The sequence below is a fragment of the Lutra lutra genome, chromosome 2, assembly GCF_902655055.1.
Source record: "Lutra lutra chromosome 2, mLutLut1.2, whole genome shotgun sequence".
In the NCBI taxonomy this organism is placed as follows: Eukaryota; Metazoa; Chordata; class Mammalia; order Carnivora; family Mustelidae; genus Lutra; species Lutra lutra.
In genome coordinates, this window is record NC_062279.1 from 181,835,430 (window position 1) to 181,849,586 (window position 14,157).

At 41.6% G+C, this 14,157-nt stretch overlaps 1 protein-coding gene across 3 annotated transcripts in view; it reads right to left on the reverse strand.

Annotated features, from left to right (window-relative positions):
* Positions 1 to 14,157, reverse strand: part of CORIN (corin, serine peptidase) — a 249,036-nt gene that overhangs the window by 61,913 nt on the left and 172,966 nt on the right. For all 3 annotated transcript variants that reach the window (XM_047719221.1, XM_047719220.1, XM_047719222.1), the window contains exons 10-11: positions 10,413 to 10,508; positions 2,918 to 3,149 (exon numbers count right to left, since the gene is read on the reverse strand). In XM_047719221.1, coding sequence (XP_047575177.1) covers positions 2,918 to 3,149; positions 10,413 to 10,508 — 328 coding nt within the window. The remainder of the gene's footprint in view (positions 1 to 2,917; positions 3,150 to 10,412; positions 10,509 to 14,157) is intronic.

The window sequence follows — 14,157 nt, forward strand, 5'->3', positions numbered from 1 at the left end:
CTGTCTCTCTCTCTTGATACGATGGGGCAGACCTTCCAGAAAGGTTAGCTCCAGCCTGGCTGGAAACTGGTAGGGAAAGGTTAACAATAGAATGGAGACATTTCAGAGAAAGCTCTAGCACATGACTTCTGCACAGGACAGGACATAACTTGATGCTGGCTTAGCCTCAGAACTCGGGCAAAGTCAAAGCCGTGGCGTTCCCACACTAGTTTTGCAAAAACAGTAAGTTCAGCAGTGTTCAATAACTCTCTGTGAGACTGAAGAGTTTTGTTGCAGATTTAGAAATAATGTCTATAATTTATTTGCTGCAATTTTAAATTTGCCATAGGATACTTCATTTTTACAGAGCACTGTATAGTTCCTGACTCCACCACTTCCTATTTTTTCTATAAAATGGAAATCATACAATAATATAGTGAAATAATACGATAAAAATAAGACAATGTGCCACACAGCAACGACAGGTGACACTGTTCTTATACTAATCCATGTGGCGTTCTGCCAACGGCAACAGCTCTGAAGGTAGGGGCCTCCCTCAAAAGGATATTTTGAGGACGAGACAGCAACACTACCCTAAAATATTTAACACATTGTAAGGGCTCGATAATGTTAGATTTTTCAGACTCATAAGTTCAAAACTAAATGTTCAGACCCATAAATGGGCATGGAAAAACAACATTGCTTCATGAACACATGAGTATATCATTCGTGTCAGAATATGTAAAAATTCTTAAAAGCAAATATCATAATATAAAACTCATTTTGAGAGCCACTGAAAATGAAAGACATATATGTAAACCAAAGAAATAGAACTGAAATATCTAAAGGAAGTTCACTAAAATGTTGATTGAATAATGTCTCAGGGTCAGTCTCATCTTGGGCATTTTAATGTGAAACATAAGCCCCGAAATTATAAATCATACGTGGATGTAAATTTGTCCCAGAGAATACTCTATTGGGGAAATTTTTTATACATGTGAAAAGAAAATCAATGCAAGCATTTGTTAAGTATTATCACAAGCGATTAGTCAGTATCCTTGACCTTGCTTAGCCAAAGTGGAATAAAATTTAGAAATAACTTTTCAACATAAAATGAGGAGATGTTTTCTTAGGGATACCTTCAAAGGCGTTTTACAGAAGTTTTCGGAATTATGTGTGCACAAGGCAGCATTAACTTCTAACCCGTTTGTATAATTTATTCAGTTCCCCAACTCATTCTGAAATTTTATTGTTTCCTGTCCTCCACAGGTGCCCCTTCCCTGTCATCCATTTGCTATTTGGCACTTAATTTATTGTTTCCCCATCTGTCCGCTACATCGATATTACTGCTATTCCTCGAAGCTCCGAGTGACTTCTGATCCCAACATATGGTTCCCGTGGTTACTGGACAAGCACATCTGTATATTCACCCCTTGATGGGAAACAGCGTAAAGGGGGCAGCTGCCCACCTCCGCGACAGCTGTCTTGTCTTGTACATTCCCGGCTGACACTACCACATGTGGCAGAGAAGAGAGACCAAACTGCCACTGAGCAGCCGTGCTCCTCTCCTACCATCAAAGCTTACAGCCAGAAGCGTCCACGTTCATGTGCATTCACTCACCCTCCCAGCGACTCCATCCAACCACCGTAACTATGTTGGTTTTATTTATTTATTTGTTTATTTTTAAGATTTTACTTATTTATTTGACAGAGAGAGCACAAGCAGGGGGAGCAGCAGAAGGAGAGGGAGAAGCAGACTACCCCCTGAGCAGGAGGCCCCATGTGGGGCTCGAACCCAGGACCCCGGGATCATGACCTAAGCTGAAGGCAGACACTTCACCGACTGAGCCACCCAGCATCCCCTGTCTTGTTTTTATAGACAGAGTAGAAGAACTGAGACTGGGAGAGACCGAGGAATCTGTCCCAGGCCACAGAGCAGCCACAGAAGAGCCAGGAGTTGGACCGGATGGTGGACTCCTGGAGTAGGACTCTTAACCTGAAGTAGGATATCACTCATCCCAAATCAAAGCTGCAGGCTTGAAATGCTGCCCCTCATTTCATCCAAGCAGGCAGAAAAACGTCAGCGAGCTCCATCCCTTGTCCAACCTTCAGACCACTGCTTACGTAATGGCGCTGACATTTGAGTGTACCAAAGGCAGCATTTTAAAACATCTGTGTTGCCAGACAAAAAAGCAGATACACCCCTTCTTCTGCTGACTCACATTGAGAATGCTTCTTGATCCACCAAAGTGAAACATGTATGATTTTATTTGATTAAAGTATGTGAACTACTGTGGTGCCTGGGCGGCTCAGTCATTAAGCGTCTGCCTTTGGCTCAGGTCACGATCCCAGGTCCTGGGATCGAGCCCTGCATCGGGCTCCCTGCTTGATGGGGAGTCTGCTTCTCCCTTTCCTTCTGCCTTCTCCCCCTGCTTGTGTGCACTCTCTCTCTCTCTCTGTGTGTGTGTCAAGTAAATAAATAAGATCTTTAAAAAAAAAAAATAAAGTATGTGAGCTGTTATCAAAGGCAATTCATACCTCCCTTGTGTGGTACTCCAGTCATGAACCCTAACTCAAACATTCATTTTAGAGTTCCTGCTTCTTTAGCATTTTTTTAAAAAGATTTATTTATTTGAGAGAGACAGAGAGAGAGAGACCATGAGAGGGGAGGTCAGAGGGAAAAGCAGACTCCCCATGGAGCTGGGATCCTAAGGTGGGACTCGATCCCAGGACTCCAGGATCATGACCTGAGCCACAGGTAGTCGCTTAACCAACTGAGCCACCCAGGAGCCCACTTCTTTACCTTTTAAACACATGACTTGTTAAATACAGAGCTCCTTAGCAACATGGTCTTTGTCTACACTCAAACTGAGCCTGGGATTCCTTGGTTCTCCCTGAGGGGAAAATGAGGGTGCTGGGGGACACCTCACTGTATTACCTGCAAGGTGGGATCCGCTGGCTTGTGTTCACGTCACACTTTGGTACCAAAATGGTGCAAGCAAAGAACATGAGGTATTTGTAACAGTTGGTTTGAACAAGTGCAGGGAAAAGAGAGGACTCCCAGCTGATGGATGCCTCCTTCTGAGTCCTGTGGCCCAGGTAATTTGGGTAAATTGTATGGTTGTAGGGTAAATTCATGCAGAGTTCCAACGTAATTGGTTCACACTGATCTAACAAGAAAACACACATAGAGGTACATAAATATCTCTCCCTATATATATATGGTCAATTTCACATGTAAAACAATTTCTTAAAAACTTATAAAATTGAAATATATCTTATCTTCTTTTTAAAAAATACCTAAGATGAGAAGGCAAACAGTCCATAACTTCCATCAGAAGATAAATATTTTGGTTAAAGAGCCACCATGCTGAGAATCACTTCTGTCAGGCAGCTGCACACACAGCGCCTAGTATGCACACCGGAGAAAGACTTTCTTTGCTTTTCCCCTAGGCTCAACCTACCTGAAAGCAACTCTCTTCTATGTTTCCTTTTACCCATTTTGTCTTCTGATTTATTCATGAATTCTTAAAGAATATATTCCCTCATCTTCACAGCCATTTAAAAAAAATCAATGAATTTGGTCAAACAGACGATTAGATTGTGTCTTTCTATATGTTTGAGTGTTGATCAGTGGATTTGAATATAAGGCGACAAGATTTCAGGGCAAGAGGAGGCTGAGCTCTCGTTAGGCACCCACAGCTAATAAGAAGAAATACTAACCCATTAGCCTGGCATCCAAGGCTGTCTCACGCACCAACCACAACCTAACTTTCCATCCTCAGCACCAAAGGCTATGCCATCACTGGTATTTCCTTGGGGATGATATGTATTTAAGAATGACATGACTTTGTGGGCCCCATTAGCTCTTATCTCCTCTTCTTGACACACCTGAAATCACCCCTCAAATGCAGTCATGCTTCTAGCTGCCAGTTGTCTACTATACCAGCTGGAATGATCCTTCCCCATCTTCTCGACCAGGCAAACGCCTCCTTGGCCTGTAGGACTCAGTACAAACACACACCTCCTCCAGGGAGCCTTCCTGGCCAACCACGCTCCCCCTCCCATTCTCAGTAAGAGTCTCTGCTGGGTACCACCGCATCACAGGCATATTCCCCCAACACACTCGTTGCCTTTTACCGTATTCTTTACTTACTTGTGTTCCCCACATAATTCGGTGATTTTTTAAAGATTTTACTTATGTAATTGAGGGAGAGAGAGAGAGCACACACATGCAGGGAGAGGGGGTGAAAGAAAAGGGAGATGGAAAGAATCTCAAGCAGATTCTGTGCAAAGTACAGAGTCAGACGTGGGGCTTGATCTCATGACCCTGAGATCCTGACTTGAGCCGAAAACAAGAGTCAGATGCTCAACTGCTTAACTGACTGAGCCACCCAGGCGCCCCTAATTCAGAGATTGTTGGGAAACAAGACTTTATTTCCTCATCTCAGAGTCTGTGCCTAGAGCAGCACCCAAATGGAAGAAGCAAAGCATAGAGGGGTGGGAGGAGGGGGAGGGGAGGGAACTCTCCCAGGCACTTAAAATGGAAAAATAAGGAAAAATACAGTCCCTGCGATCAAGGCTCTCTACAATCCTTTTAGGAAGAAAGACACATTTCCCGGTAGCCATGGTGTAACCTGAGGATAGGATAGCAGTATTTAAAAGCACTAAGAGCCCAGAGGGACAACGAGGAATCCAAATGGCACTGGAAACCTTCCCAGGATAAAAGGGGTTTAGGGGAACTTTGCAGAAAGCCTCCCTGTTCCCTCTCTGTGTGCAGGAGTCGGAGACATAAGCAGGTGTGTTGGTGAATCTGCCCAGGCCCACTAAAGACTCCATGCCTTATCAAGAGTCATTATTCAATTAAACTTAATTATTTGACCAAGGAGTGAGATACACGTAGACAGATTCATAACAAGGACTGGGTGATATATTAAAACAGCTCTGGAACACTTCTCATTTTAAAGCACCCGAGGGATTTGAGGAAATTCTGTTTATAAGAAGCCTGATTAAAAGCCTTCCGGACAAAGTGTAATTACAGTCTCAGTCTGCTGGAAAAGACGTAACCTTGTCAAATGGGCATAATCCTGACAATGAGTACAGGATGGAAAGAGGAGAAAGACACAGAGGAGGTATGGGGCTGGTTCAGTTTACCATGTCCATTGATTTGTGAACATTTAATATTTAAATCTTTTGATTTCATATTATTAAAAAATGCCTATTCCTCATAACAATAAAAACAATGCAAGATGGGTAAAGAAAAAGTTCCTCATGTGCCAAAAGACTGGGTTTGAATCCTTGCCCGCCTTTCACTGGCTCATGTCTACGTATATAAGCATCTACACACATAGACAGATTTATGTTCGCTTGCTTCTGCCAAAGTAGAATCTTACCATTCCTGGTATTCCTCAATTTGCTTTTGGTGCTTAATTATTCATCGTGACTGACTTATAAGTCAGTAGATGGCACTCTAACTCTATTTTTCCTAATTTCTTTAATATAACTTTACCAAAAAATGGGATAATTCACACAGATTTTTGATGCAGTCTTTTTTTTTCTTGTATATTCTTTTCCTTTCTATCTCTTTCTCTACCACCCTATCAAGTTTTAAATGTTTAAATAAATAAAATATATTCAGATGATAAGGAGACCTATCACACAGATATTTTTTTCTCCTTGACAAGTGGGAACTGTATCGCTTTTGATTTGGGATGAGAGATAAGCTTTCAATGTTTCAGAGCCAAGGAAGAGGAGAAAGGATTAAGTTATGATCATACATTATTCTGGAAATCTCTACTGAATGTGGTAAGGATGATTGAATCTTGCGTTTTATTCCTTCATAAGGCGCTCTTTACAGAGTGTTAGGTAAGATAAACTCTCAACATACCCATCAACCTCAAATTTTATGATTTACAGTATCAGTAAGTTTTTCTATCTTAAGAATCAGACTCGCTCACTACCTTGACTTAGGATAGCCACTAGAGGGCAGTTGTGTTACAAGCATGAGGCGGTTTAAGGTTTTATTTTGCTTTGTTTTTTGTTTTGTTTCGTTTTTTCAATGCATTTTGATGCCCTGTTTAGCACATGGTCCAGAACATAAATGAGGTTTAATAAATAAACTGCTGAAAAAAATTATCCTAGTGGAGCCTTAATGATATCCGACCTTTCAAAGTCTGAAACCCTGTTTTGTTAAATTCAGCCTAAAGATGGGATTGTTAACTAAATGATGTTACATCCTTGCCATGATGCAGTACTCTGAAACCACAGGAAATCACGTAGTAAATGATGGTTGCTTACATGAGAAAATGTCACTTTCAACATCCATTGGCATATACAATATTCTCAGATTTATCTTTGCCTCAAATTCTGTATTTCTCATTATTATTTTAATAGCTGTTTCATGAGTTTTCTAAGGTGAACACCCTTGTACATACCACTCAGGTCAAGAAGTTGAACTTTTCCAGACATCCCAGATGGCCCTCCATTTGCCCTGTCTTCCACCAACCCTATCCTTTCCCCGCAGAGTAACAACTGAGTTTCATAGTCATCACCTCCTTGCTCCGCTTTATAGTTTTATTACCTAAGTGTCCGCTGCACCCTGAATACTACAGTTAAGCCCTGCTTGTTTTTTAAAACTTGTTTTGTCTTCTAAGTCTCTCGATCTGGGTTTCCCCCTCCATCCTTTTATTTTTAATTAGACTTAAGCTATTGAAGCACTCAGGGATTTGACTGTAGAGTGTGCCAGAGTGTGAGTTTTGCTGACTACCCATTCCTGGGGAACTTAAATATATTCCCCTGCCCTTCCTACTTCCTGAACACTGGCAGCTGCGTGCAGAGCATTAAGTTTCTTCCCTTAGGGAAGACTGTAGGTGCTATGGTGTTTTTCCATCAGAAGGCGAAGTATATTTGATTTTTTCTTTTGGGGGATGTCAGCAGCTATAGATGCTCAATGTCCTGAACCATTAATTCACCAACGCATGTTACCAAATGGAACAACTCGTTACCAAATGGTAATATTCTAACTTAATCATTCATTTTTCACTCATTTGTTGGGTAAGCTTTTAGAAAGAGATCATTCCTCTCATCTGCCATTTGCTCCCAAGGACTGAAGTCTTTAACCATTATGGTGTTTGGCTTTCTTACCACACCCCTATACTATTTGCTCCTTCCAACTAGAGATTGCAAGCAGAAGGCAATAAATTGAGAGGTTGGTAGGAAAGTATTCAAAGAACAAAGCTGTTCATTGCTTCCTCAATGTTGGAGACAAAGAAATGCATGAGCACACATGTAGAACTAACAGTCGATGGAACACTGAGAGGAACATGAGAGCCCCTGGGGTATGATAGTCACAGCTGGCTTCATACAGCCATGATGGTCATGGGCACAGAGAATTGGGGAGAGACATGTGCCCAGGAACTACTCTTTCCACAGGATTCCCCAGTTGTCTGGATTGTACACTCCAAGGTGGGAGTGATGGATTAGTCCCCCACACCATAGGGAGGGGAAACAGCATTCCTGCTCCCACCCCGAGGCAAGGATACATCTGTATTTTGCCTCCCAGCAGGGCATAAAGATGTCGAAGATTCTGGGTCATGAGTGGATGTGGGGCTACTATGATACTTCACCTATCAGTACACAATGTCATCAGAAATGTGGTTTTTAGGGTGCCTGGGTGGCTCAGTGGGTTAAGCCTCTGCCTTCAGCTCAGGTCATGATCTCAGGGTCCTGGGATCGAGTTCCGCATTGGGCTCTCTGCTTGGCAGGGAGCCTGCTTCCTCCTCTCTCTCTCCGCCTGCCTCTCTGCCTACTTGTGATCTCTCTCTCTCTCTCTGTCAAATAAATAAATAAATAAATCTTTAAAAAAAAGAGAGAGAAATGTGGTTTTTAGGCTTAAAAAACCCAAACAAACAAAACTATAGGCATTTCTGGGAATCTGAGATAAGCCATGGACTTCTCTACTGAAAACTTTGAAAGCTATAAAGACTTTTTCACATTCAGTTTCAGGGATGTTACATACCCTCACAGCCTAGTCATGAACAAACCACTAAAGTGATCATTCTCAACCTTGGCTACACCTTGGAGTCACCTGGAAATGTAAAAAATACTGATGCTTGGGTCCCACTCAGTATATCTTCAGGGACCCATAATATTTTATGGTATAGCAAGAACAAGGGTCTTCAAGGACTAGAATCCCAGCAACTCCAGTAAGAGGCTGACTCCACCAGACGGAATATCTGTACTCTTCAAACTCATATTTTTATTAGCACGGAGCCAGAGAAAGACAATGCTGTATAGTTGAGCCTCAGAATCTAAGCCACAGTCTCTCCGGTGGTAAAGATCTTCAAATAATTAATCACATTTTCAAGTACATGAAGTTTTCTGAGAGAAGATGCTACTGGCCCAACTTTACAGAGAACCAAGTACACACATACCGTCATGAATCTCTTTGAAAGATGAGGAAAAAAAAAACGCCTGTACATTGGAAGGTGTTTTTAATAATACAGAAGGAATGAGGGACCAATGACCAGCTCAGCACCTGGCACTCAGAAGAGGGATGAACAAATTTCTGCTGAATAAATATGGAAAGAATCTGGCAAGAACATCTGTGGTGAATGAAGGAGCTGGAGAGACAGTGAGATGCTAGGGGCATTGTTTCGAGTGTACTGAAAGAACATAAAGAGAAAACGTAAGAGAATATATAGTACACGTGAGTGGAAAGATGGCGGCGTGTGTTCTCCCACACGGAAAAGTTATCTCCAGGAAGGCAGAAATCATGTCTCCCTTCTCTGCTATTAGAGTGCCCAGTGCCCATCCCAGAGCCTGGAACGCTGTTATGCCCTCTGTAAATACCAGTGGACCATGAGGCAGAGTTCTCTTGTGCCTTTCTTTCCACTTTTTTTTTTTTTAACAGGTATAACATATTTTTACATTTTGAGTTTTGACATATTTCAGAAATGGAGAAGCTAGGACAAGATGCACTCAATATTTCTCACCCAAATCGGACACAGGCTAACACTGCCCTTTCAACTTTTTTTTTTTTAATGTAATACTAAGTGCCATTCCCTGTTGGACAATCCCCGAAACTTTAATAATAAACACATGTCTTTGAGATGACACTGTTCGTGTTCAAAATTGTTCATGCCAAGTTCAAGGTGAAGGAAAGAACGACATCTGGAAAAGTTCCAGAGCAGAATGGGGGATAAAGCAAAGTGTGAAACAATGGACCCAGGACATATACATATACATATACACATAGTTATCACACATATATACACACACATATTTAAATCAGTTTAGAGTGAGTAAAGTGGCAGTAGGTCTTAATGGTCAGATTAACATCTCTCTCAACTGTTCTCTCATACAGAAGTGGAGAAGGGCTGGGTATCACACTGTTATATAGTTATAAAGCTTATTATTAAGTGCTCATGAAATTAAACAAAAAAATCCTCTCAGTCAGGCTTTTCATTGGCTGCCTCCCTCACACTTCCAGGAGAAGCCGTTATAAGCTCTACAGTGACACAGAAAGGTCACTGAGTAAAAACTAGGACCTGAATCCTTCAGACTTTCAACTAGGAGATACCTTCAAACTTTCTTGCCAACTGAAAGTTGACAGATCTGCTTTGAAATCTCAAGCCCTACCTGAAAGAGGAGGATAAATATTAATTATAAAAAGTGAAAGAAGTGAATCGAGTATGAAAGTGGAGCCCACAAATACGAACTCATTACTAGAAATCAGAGTCTTTCGCGTCTGTCTGATTCATTGTCAACTTCCCACAAGGGCCTACTGAGCCCTATACTTTTCCTGCCCATTCTCTCTCCCTTAGGAATTCCACCTCCCCCCAAGCTAATTTAGAGTGAGCCAACAGTCTACACCAAACAAATTTATATAACAGCTACCAGATCTTTCTAGGTCAGCCAAGCTCCTATAAAGGCGAGAGTAAGTGTTATGAGGAGAACAGACCGCCACAGCTCTATGCGCTGTTTAGACGAACCTCGTATTTGCTTCTTGGATGAAGTTTCCATTTTTGAGGCTCTGCTTTAAGAGGGAAGGAAGATAGCATCTGCCTGCAGACGGAGCCAAGAAAGTAACACATACGAGCTGATGTTGAAGGGAAAGTAATGGTGATGCTATCAGGCAATTTGGGATTTATAGGCCATTCATAGTGACACATTTGTTTCTGATTTAAGTCAATTAAGACCATTTTGTTTCTTTTCTGCTACCACATGCAACCTTTAAAAAAGAAAAAAGAAATATATATGTACATATGTGTGTATATATATGTGTGTGTATATATATGCGCGTGCGCACATACACACACGCACGCACACATTTGGAAGGATTCCAGACTTCAATATTTTCCTGTCAATTCCAAAGAAAAAAGCAAAATGCATATCCCGACATGGTGATGGCTCTTGTCAACTGCTGTACTTACTACAGTTGTTCGGGTCACAGAGGGAGCTGCCACCACATGAATCAAGGCAGGAAGTGTAGAGGCATCTTTGGTCGCCTTCTTGACATGGAGTCTGACCTACAGAGGGGGGAAAGGCACACTTGTTTCATCGTCTGTAAATTCCTCACACTAGGATTGAAAGCATCAAGGACGTCTTGTGGAGCTGAGGAAGGACATAACTTTAATTCCCTTCCAATGTCTCCAAAAATAGTGAACACATGTTAAATATGTAACTTTCTGGATTAATTTTCCTGGCAACTAAATACAGTTATTCCAAAAGGATTCTGTAGGAACAAAGAAATAAGAGGCAATCTATCCTACAAAAAGGGGCTCTTGTTGCTTTTCATGGGGGGTGAGGGGAAGTGTTTTATGTTTACTTGGATGAATTAACTGGATTACAAAAAAAAAAAAAAAAAATGTAAGTGACTGGAGAGAAAGGCCAGCATAATGATCTTGGAATCTTGAACACCAAACCATATTATTTTAAGGACTCATTTGCACCCAACTCTAGTCTTCCTCATAAGGAAAATGCTTTCCCTAAGAATAAATAGGGCATCGACGCCAGTACAGTGAGGATACTTTGTCATGGTGCAAGTCTTGGGCAGCTGCAATCTGTATTTTCTGTATGTGCTTAGAAAGTATCACTGGCCTAGCTGTGATGACCTGACAATTGGGTTTCTCGTTTCCAAATGAATAAGAGCAGTAGCGTCAGCCTAATGGCTTTTCCTTAAGGTATGTAGAGAGGAAACTGCTTTTCCCATTGATTTCCTGGTCATTTGTAGGTTAAATGGAAAAGGTAATAAATTACTGCCCATTCTCTTTTCAGCTCTTGCCCATTATAGTCAATTACTTTCAGATATGTCACCGGGAATCTAAATAATCTTGCAAGACATTTTTAAGAATAAATAACAGTATGCGTATACGTATAATCATTCTCATCTATAATTCTAAGACAATGTTTATTATACTGGACTCTTCCCATTAATGTGCAACAGTATATATTATAGCCTTGAAGAAAAGAGATGCCATTCATTTTGTTTTGTTTTGTTTTTTTAAATATCATCAGAGTCAAACCATCGTTGCAAGGTAAGCCAGGGTCATTTCCATGAATTTCATCTTTTTTTTTTTTTTAATTTGGAAGTATTTATTTCTATTCATTTTTTTTAATTTCTTTTCAGCGTAACAGTATTCATTGTTTTTGCACCACACCCGTGCTCCTTGCAGTACGTGCCCTCCCTAATACCCACCACCTTGTATCTCTTAAATAATTTTAATAAGACGCCATGCATTCATTATTTCAGCAGATATGGAGTGTCTGCTGTGTGACAAGCTTCTGTGACCAGCTGTACAATGAAGCATTAAAAGAGGAAAGAAGTGAAATGGCTTATATTCTAACTCAGGGGATGGCCATGGCCAGAGAACCTTACCATGCTGTGTGATCATTGTGCCACTGAAGGCATATGTAAGGCAACAGAAGCAAACTAGGACAGTTCAGGGAGAGCTTCTTGAAGAAGGAGTTCTTAAGGCAGCTGGGTTAAGTTGGCATAAGAAGGTAGAATGGGTTTCCCAAGCAGACAGTAGAATACGCAAAGGCTGGAGTGGAGAGCACAGGTTGGCCTCACTGTAGCCTCAGGGAGGCTAGAAGGGAAGGCTGAGAGCAGAGCCTGAGGGCTGTAATGGCCTGAATCTTGGACTGGGCCCAAAGACTTGGGTGGCTCTTATTTCCCTCCCCAACCTCTCCAGCAGAGCCAGCCTGGGCTTATTGGTGGCAATATTCTGAAGTAGTACCCTCTTCCCCTTCACTCCTGAATTTAATCATAGTGGCCTTCTCCCAGTACCCTCCGTATGTCTTGCTCCTTTCCTCCCTCGGACCTTTGACCAAGCAGTTCCCTGTGCCTGAAACGCTTTTTTTCCAGTCCCACTTTCCTTTATTAAGTCAACTCCACTCATTCTTCAGATTTTCATGCCAACATCTCTTCCTCAGGGAACCTTCCCTGATGCCTTGTACAAGACCATGCATCCCATATATGGCATGGAGCTCCCTGAATCTTCCGTCACGGCCTACATCACTCCATGGTGAGACACTGAATTGCACAGTAATTTCCATCAGGCATGTCTTGCCCAGGAGCCTGCAAGCTCCATGAGGAGTTTCACTTGCCACAAATTCCCCCATGGTTAACCACCTATGAGCGCCATGACATACATTTATTAAGTTAAATGCATTAGATTAATATAAAGATGATAAAATCTGACTTTTGTTCCATTTCATCACATGACCTTCTTGCATCTCACATATGTAAGGAAATACTTTACAAATCTCGCCATTGCATAGGGAAGAATCCAAGATTATTTCAAACAGAGATGAATTATGTAGAAAGAAAGAACAATTTGATCCAAAGGGAGGTGCTTGGCTGATAGGCACATAATAACTCACGGCTAGAAAAGAATCTGCTTCTGAATTTTAAAACAAAGCATTTTAAACAAAGCACTCTTTATTGGATGCTTTAGGTATTAAATCTGTGATTAAAAGTGTCTCCCTTTAGGACTGGAATGCTTTTTCCCTAAAGCAATTCTAATGATCAGTATTTATTAAGACAAAACTACTGTAGCCACAGGTGACCAATCTCATTAGCCAATTTGTGATATGCCCAGCCCAAGACATGTTTGAACACAACAGCCACATAACAAGAGTTACCATTTCTAGAGTGTTCCCCACAAGTCAGCTCTGTGACTCTAAGTTTGCAGGTACTGAGCCTGAGACCCAACAGAGCTCAGGTACCAGCCTAAAGTGAACCAGGGAGCAGAGCTGGTGCCTGAACCCAGGGAGCTGGGCTCCAGCGGCCACCTTCTTAATGACTAGGCTATGCTGGTGAGGGGCTAGGTCACGTATAAACAAACATAGTGATTTGTCAGTCAAGGGGTATTCCCACCAGCACTGTGCTGAGAAATGCTTTGACACAATGTGAAGCTTCAAACAATCAGTGCGGATCTTTCTTCTCTGAGAGACATAGACATTTTAAAAAACAACTTATTTGATTTATGTTTTCTTTTTGATTTTCACAGATGACATCAGCAACCCTTCCCAAGTGTAACAAAGTACATGGCTCTGTCATGTGAGACATGAAACTGCTTCTTTGTGATGAATCACTAAACTCTACTCCTGAAACCAATATTACACTATATGTTAACTAACTGGAACTTAAATAAAAACTTGAAATAAAAAAATAAAATGGCACTGGGGCATCTGGGTGTCTCAGTCAGTTAAGCCTCTACCTTTATGGCTCAGGTCACAATCTCAGGGTTCTGGGATCGAGCCCCGTATCGGGCTCCTTGCTCAGTGGGGAGTCTGCTTCTCCCTCTAACCCTCACCCCTCTCATGCTCTCTCACTCTCTCTCTCAAATAAATAAATAAAATCTTTAAAAAAAATAAGTAAAAAAAAGGGGCGCCTGGGTGGCTCAGTGGGTTAAGCCGCTGCCTTCGGCTCAGGTCATGATCCCAGGTCCTGGGTTCGAGCCCCACGTCGGGCTTTCTGCTCAGCCGGGAGCCTGCTTCCTCCTCTCTCTCTGCCTGCCTCTCTGCTTACTTGTGACTTCTCTCTGTCAAATAAATAAATAAACCTTTAAAAAAAAAAAAAAAAGTAAAAATGACATTGCCAGGCAAAAGAAAAAGAAGAAAAAAAAAAAAAAGAAAAAGAAAAAGGAAGCGCTTCTCTGAACACGGTTATTT